Genomic DNA, 6,709 nt, shown 5'->3' on the forward strand with positions numbered 1-6,709 from the left:
TGCTATTTCACATTCCAATCAGTATATTTCATCCAAACATGTTATGACCTTTCAAACAATACACTAAAACTCAGACTCGACTCATCCGGATTACATATAATCTGGTCGGATTCAATGGATGCTTGCACTTGTGGTGGATACCTTTGTTCACCCCCGAGCTGTGTTACAAGTGTTACAATGAATCAATCCCTCACACACAAGGTTAGCCCTTAATGAGTTTCAGATCTCCTGCTACTCTCACTACAAGAGTCAATCCGCTCTAAGTGAGACTAATTGACTCCTTAGAGTGTTAGGATGCAATCCTTACCAAATTATATAGATGGGGCACCACCATGGACACCCACTAATAGGGGCCATGGAATTACGTCCCTATCATTGAAGCGCGACCCTGAAACCCCACCTAGAGATTTCAAGAAATTACGCACTGACCATGGACCAATCATATTCAAACAATCATGTAATATTTATCATGCTTATAAATCTCATGTCAACCTTTATAATCCATCATCATACATGTTCCATGTTGAATCCATTCCAAATCATCCTTCCCAATCCATGAATATAGAAGTGTAATTCATACCGACACCATGCCACTTTGATTACTAACCATCTCATACAAGTCACATGCCAAGGTCATGTTAAACTTATCAATCACAGACCATAAACCATTCTACTCATACCCATTTGCCCAATTCATGCTTTTAAAAGTAATGATATCAATCCACAAGTTCAAGTTAAAGTAAGGAATTAAAATTCTGCAGCAATTCTCGCTTAAGCTAGATTGATCTCGCTTAAGCTAGACTGGTCTCGCTTAAGCTAGACTGGTCTCGCTTAAGCTAGACTGGTCTCGCTTAAGCTAGACTGGTCTCGCTTAAGTTAGAAATTCTCGCTTAAGCTAAACTGATCTCGCTTAAGCTAGACTGATCTCGCTTAAGCTAAAATCTCTCACTTAAGCTAAACTGACAGCTTTTCACTGGTTTCAACATATAAAAACACAAAATCCCAAACAACAAAAATTTAAGAAAACACAAGCACGTTGTATGAAACGTTGGTATTATATTTCATGCTTTAAAAGGGTGAACAAATCAATCATGGGAGCATACAAACATTTAAACAATTGTGTTGTCAATCTCGCTCAAGCTAAGGAGCTCTCGCTCAGGCGACAGGGTCTCTCGCTAAGCGAAAAGCTTTGGCTTAAGCGAGATTGAAAATAGAGAGTACTTCGAGTTCTCGCTCAAGCTAGCCCATCTCGCTCAAGTGAGAGGCCTTCGCTCAGGCAAGCACTCAAAACTAAAGGGAGCGAGTTACTGCCATGCTCGCTTAGGCGAGACCTCATCGCTTAGGCGAGAGCTTCCCGCTTGGGCAAGAAACAGCTCGCTTAGACGAGCATAGCAGATCTCACCTGCTCTCACACATGCAAAGCCAAAAATCCATCCATAAAAAATACACAAATTATTTTCACACCATCAAAAGCACATCAAATCATCAAGACCACCCAACAGAACCAAAACAGGCACATTATTTATAAAATCATAAAAAAAAATCCTAGCTTCCCTTACCTGGAAAGAGCTAACCAAAAGACTCGTATACCCAAACAGTGAGCACCACAGCTCTGGGAACAACTTACTAAGCTAGAAGAAAATGGTAGAACAGAGGAAACCAAGGTTACCAAGAGGGACCCTTGTTGGAACCAAGACAACAATGCTAGAAAAATGAAAGTACGAGATGAGGGATAACTTACGTGAAGAAGGAATGAGTTCGAACTAGCTTGACCATGGTGGTACTAAGCCCTAGCAGAGTTTTTGTGAAGAAGAAAGGTAAGAGTGAAAGCACTGATTTTGGCAAGTGAGTGCACAATGAAGGACCTTGGCTGCTTTAGGGGCCTTGACACCCTATGGACCAGCCTTTAGGCCCAACTGATTAGGTTGGATCTTTAAAAATAAGGACAGAAAATAAAGTGGGTCTTACATGAGATAATCGGGATGACTTTGAAAACATTAAGCTAATATTTCAGGAAATATTCTATTACCTTTATATTAAGGTTGAAGAATTAATACTTAGTACTGAAAAACTTTAAGAAATTCCTTGGTTTAACCCTACCCCAAACCAGTGCATCAATAGTTTAACAAACTAGAAATTATAACTTTAATTTTTTTTAATATAGAACGCAACTCGTGGAAGCTATTTATATGAAAGATACGAAAATGTTACACTTTCTTAAGCAAAGTGAAAGAAATGACAAAGTCTCTCAACTTAGTCTTCACCTATAACGCCAAAATGTTTATTCCTGAACTTTTATTCTATTTCCTACTGCAAAATGTATCAAGGAAATAGAAAGGATACTCATGATTTAACAAAGCATTTTTTTTTAAATCTAACCAAAAATTATATTTCATTTTAATATTTAACACATTCAAAGGATCACTTTATTTTAGATTTTACAAAATTAAATTTGACGAAATCAAATATATGAAAATTATTGTATTCGAAAATAATAATTCAAAACTTATTGTTAAATTGAAAACTGAAGTTACTTTGAAATCTAAACAAAAGTAATATTTTACAAATACCAATAGATAGTTAAAATATAAACTCTTCTTGAAAAAAAGGTTAAAAACTTTCAATAATCCCCGAATAAAACCTACGTGTTACAGCTTACAAGTCTAATGTCTTTGAATTTTACATAAATAATCTTACCTAAAAAGCAAATTCCTTTTCATCATGAAAAAAAAAAAAACTTATCTACTTCTCACCACAAAATTGATCAAATTTCCAAAATGCATAACGATTCGGTAGAAATAAATGCAGTGAATCCCACAAAGCCACATAAAATGTGATTTTCCACAAACTATGAATTGCTTCATCGTCACAGAAAATAATGTATACGCCGCCAATATAAAACACATTCAACAAATTTGATTTTACAAAGAAACAAACGTACCTCTGACGCGACGAAAAAACTCAGGAGTGTAAAAATGCATTTTAACTTGTTGGCGACCGGACAATATTCATGAACTGCATTTCTTTTCGGGTGTCTATATACATTTCACGGATTGCAGAGACATTTTCGTCTGGACCTATCCATTCACCCGCCAATGAGCAAATGAATGATTGAATGTGAATCATAGTTAGTGACTGTTATTTAAGTAAATGTAGACGAAAAGAATCACTCCGCTTCAAGGGCAGCAATTTCATATCTGACTTCTTCTAGGTGTTCATTGATGGTCATCACAACATCCTGAACACCTCTAATAGCTTCATTTAGAGCATTGTCATACTCAGCATCCGCTTCTGCTTCTTCAGTTCCAGAAGCTTCAGTAATCTCCTGAACATGAACACACTCATGCTCTGTTGGTTTTGTAAATTTGCAGTTCTCATGGCTCACCAGACGTTCAGATGGGCGACCTGCTTTCTTTAACATCTGAATGGTGACAGTCTGTGTAAGAGAATAAAGTCATTTATCCGCAAAGACAACATTTTTTTTTTTGTCAACTAACAACACATTTTTTTTACAAGTCACAATTCACACCACCAACGAGAAAGAGAACAAAATAGTATCATTCAATTCAACAAAATTATCCTTCGTTTACCTTGTAAACTAATACTAGGATATGATTTTTGTCACATTATCTGCTTAGAAAGTAATTTTTACACGACTAAATATTGCTATATTTTTAAATTCACGTGATCACATTGCTTAAAAGTGTATGACATTTTTAAAAACTCAGGAATTTGTGTTTTAATCTTAATTACTCTTATTTAATGGTCAGTGTATTCCTCTTACTTTGTAAATTTGCAATTCTAGTAAATTGAACAATTCTAAAATCACAAGCATGTTAAGTAATCACACAATAAAATATGCCTAAGTGCTGCAGTCTCAATTTGAATAATGACAGGTTTCAGTTCTTAAGTTGGAGAAAAACCTAGTCCAACCAAGTGTAGTACTGAGCATAAACTTCAGTCTTTCCTGAAAGAGGTGGTTTGAAGCTTACAGTGCTTAACATACGAAAGTCCAAAGAAAGAGAAAAAATACAATATAGTGATGTTTAGGTGTATACGTGGAAGAACGCTCTAACAACATCAATTTAATTAATATATAACTACTTATAGTGAACTAAACAGGATTTCTACACTTACAACCTAAATGAAACACTTCAACAAATTAACACAGTATAACAACAGCGAAATATCAACGGACAAAGTAAGCTTAGTTGATATCAAGATAGCACAGAACAAATTAAATCCAAAACATATTTGGTAACATGTTTGGTCTGATAATCAATTCCAGAAAGATAGAAGATAAAGCTAAGTACAAGAAGATAGATTTTTAAAACAATAGACCTGAAGCAGTTACATACCTGAAGCAGATTCTGCTTTTCTTGATCTTGAACAGCTCTAAGAAGCTGTGCTAGATCTTCCCGGCAATAATCAGAGCTCCTAAACAATGCCTCCATTTCAAGGACCTATGCTAAATCAGGTAAAGGAAAAGAGTTAAACAAATACAGTAAAAAAAACAAAACCCCATTCTTTGTTAAGTTAAGAGAAACTAATAATGTTTAGATCATGGTCACACTTTTTTCGAGCAATCATTAAACTCTACTGTCATTTCACCGCAAAGCTGCTGATAAGCCACTTCCCCTCCATTGGCCATGTAGTCAGAAAACCCCCTGACAAGTTAGACATCGAACCAAAGTCTCAAATTCCAGTGTAATTAACGTTAGAAAAAACTATAATGACAAACTCCAACTATTAAACTTGTCATGAGAAGGTAACATTGGCTCGCTTAGGGATTTACTTTCTATAGAAAAGTTACATTGTCAAATTATCAAAATTCATTCTAGGTACGAAATTTAAAGCAGCTATTATAAAATTTAACAAACTTACCACACCTGTCACATTTTAAAAGGACGACTGTGTAAACCACTGCATCTAAATTAGATTCATAACTTTTAAAGTAATTATTGTTACAATAGCTAACAAATAGCAATCTTTCCATACATGTTAATCTATGATAGCAATCTAATTCGGTCATAGAAAAAGTAAATTAAATAAATAAAAAAATCCTTAAGGGTTCATTTAATTTTATTTCTATTTCTTTTTTCATTTCTATTTCCACTTTCAAAAATTTGTACAAGAACGTGAAAGAAACTTTTTTTATTGCTTTTTGTTCTCTGTACAATTTACAGGGAACATGAGAACAGGTGATAGATGTGTAATTAAAAAGAGAAAACGAAAATGAAAAAAACAAACAAAAATAAAGCACCTAGATTCGAGAGTTTTACTTATATTATAAATGGAGTTGAAATGCATAGTACGGAAACCAATTCTATGAGCAAACAAATAAATAAAATTAAAACTATTTTTTTCCCAAAAGCTGAAATTATGAACCCTAAAGTACGGTATCAGTAACATCAACAGGGCCATGGATTCAAACAACTGACAGAAAAAATTAGTATGACATTTAATTTGACGAAATCCAAAAAGCTTTGTAAGTAATTAATTAACCTTTTGAGTTTGGAATATGCTTCGGCCCTGCGTTGCTGAATTGCGAGGAAATCGCGAAGCAGTAGAAGGACTTTGGATGGATCAACCTCCATCTTCTCCTTTATCGAAACCTTCTTAGCGAAATCCAAATCTTCCTCCGACATTGCTAGCTGCGACGTTTTCTCACTCATCTCCTTGTCTTAAAGAAATGTCCCAGGAATATGTAGCCACTCTTTTATACCACCCGCCACTGTCGTTTCTTTCTCTCGCACACTCCCAATTTTCCCCCTCTTGAAAACGACTACGTTTGGTTTATTTTTTTGTAAGAGAAGTTTTAAGAAATAAATAATTTTGGTTACATTACTTGTTTTTTTTTTTTATTTTGATCTTGTTAATAAGTTTTAAATTGGTTTTTTTAGTTTTTTTTTTTTTCAATTTCATCCTAGTTTTTTTTAAAATATTCAGTTTGATATTATATCAAAATATTTAATTTAATCTTTATATTTGTTATTTTTTAATTTAGTACAATTTTTTTTTAAAGTTAAACAATATTGTTTTTTTTTAATTTGATACTCAATCTACTTTTTGTATTATTAAAATTGACATTTTTATCATATATTTGTAGAAATATTTTTAAACAAATTTAAAATCAACACGAAATATTTAGGACAACTCATATGAGTGAATTGATATGGTGTTAATACTTGAATCTTGAGAATTCTACGATTCAACTTATTAATTTTAATTTGTTCATGTATTTTTTGGTTGCATGATTTGTACTTCGTTTCACGTTAAATTTAGTAATCACATTCAAACTCTAATTAACATGATTTCAAATATGTATTTCGTATAGATTTTAAAGTTAATTTAAAAATATTTCCATAAATATTGAATAAAAATGTTAATTTTAGTAATAATATCACAATAAGATTTATAAAAAATGTAGAGACAATATTGTTCCATTTTTTTAAAAATTGGGACTAAATTGAAACTAAAAACAAATATAAGGACTAAATTAAAACTAAAAATAAATATAATGACTAGATTGCAACTTCTTGACATGTGGCACAACTATAAAGTGACATATGTAAAAAAAGTTTAAAAATTTTTAAAAACTAAACAACCATAAATTGACACGTGGCATTGACTTTAACCGTTGTACCACACCAAGCCAACTCAACAAAATAGTAATAAAACGATACCTATATACCAAAGCATTCAAGTA

General features: G+C 33.0%; 1 protein-coding gene across 2 annotated transcripts; it reads right to left on the reverse strand.

Moving 5' to 3' along the window:
* Nucleotides 1-2,803: 2,803 nt before the first annotated feature.
* LOC114193578 lies at nucleotides 2,804-5,758 on the reverse strand. 2 transcript variants are annotated; one of them, XM_028083435.1, is made up of 4 exons: nucleotides 5,506-5,758; nucleotides 4,574-4,667; nucleotides 4,359-4,463; nucleotides 2,804-3,421 (listed from the first exon to the last, which is right to left on the reverse strand). In XM_028083435.1, exons 1-4 carry the CDS (start codon nucleotides 5,673-5,675, stop codon nucleotides 3,167-3,169), a joined length of 624 nt encoding a protein of 207 aa, XP_027939236.1. In that variant the 5' UTR covers nucleotides 5,676-5,758; the 3' UTR covers nucleotides 2,804-3,166. The 2 variants fall into 2 exon arrangements, with proteins under 2 accessions (XP_027939236.1, XP_027939235.1); XM_028083434.1 differs by having other exon boundaries at nucleotides 2,804-3,436.
* Between the last annotated feature and the right edge of the window lie 951 nt (nucleotides 5,759-6,709).

Source organism: Vigna unguiculata, chromosome 8 (assembly GCF_004118075.2).
Source record: "Vigna unguiculata cultivar IT97K-499-35 chromosome 8, ASM411807v1, whole genome shotgun sequence".
NCBI lineage: Eukaryota > Viridiplantae > Streptophyta > Magnoliopsida > Fabales > Fabaceae > Vigna > Vigna unguiculata.

Excerpts from the sequence above, each read along its gene's own strand:
- LOC114193578 (XM_028083434.1), bottom strand. The coding sequence starts at position 5,675 with ATGAGTGAGAAAACGTCGCAGCTAGCAATGTCGGAGGAAGATTTGGAT. Across the intron at positions 4,668-5,505 it reads GCATATTCCAAACTCAAAAG|GGGGTTTTCTGACTACATGG; the intron begins GTTAATTAATTA and ends CTAACTTGTCAG. Across the intron at positions 4,464-4,573 it reads TTAATGATTGCTCGAAAAAA|GTCCTTGAAATGGAGGCATT; the intron begins GTGTGACCATGA and ends GATTTAGCATAG.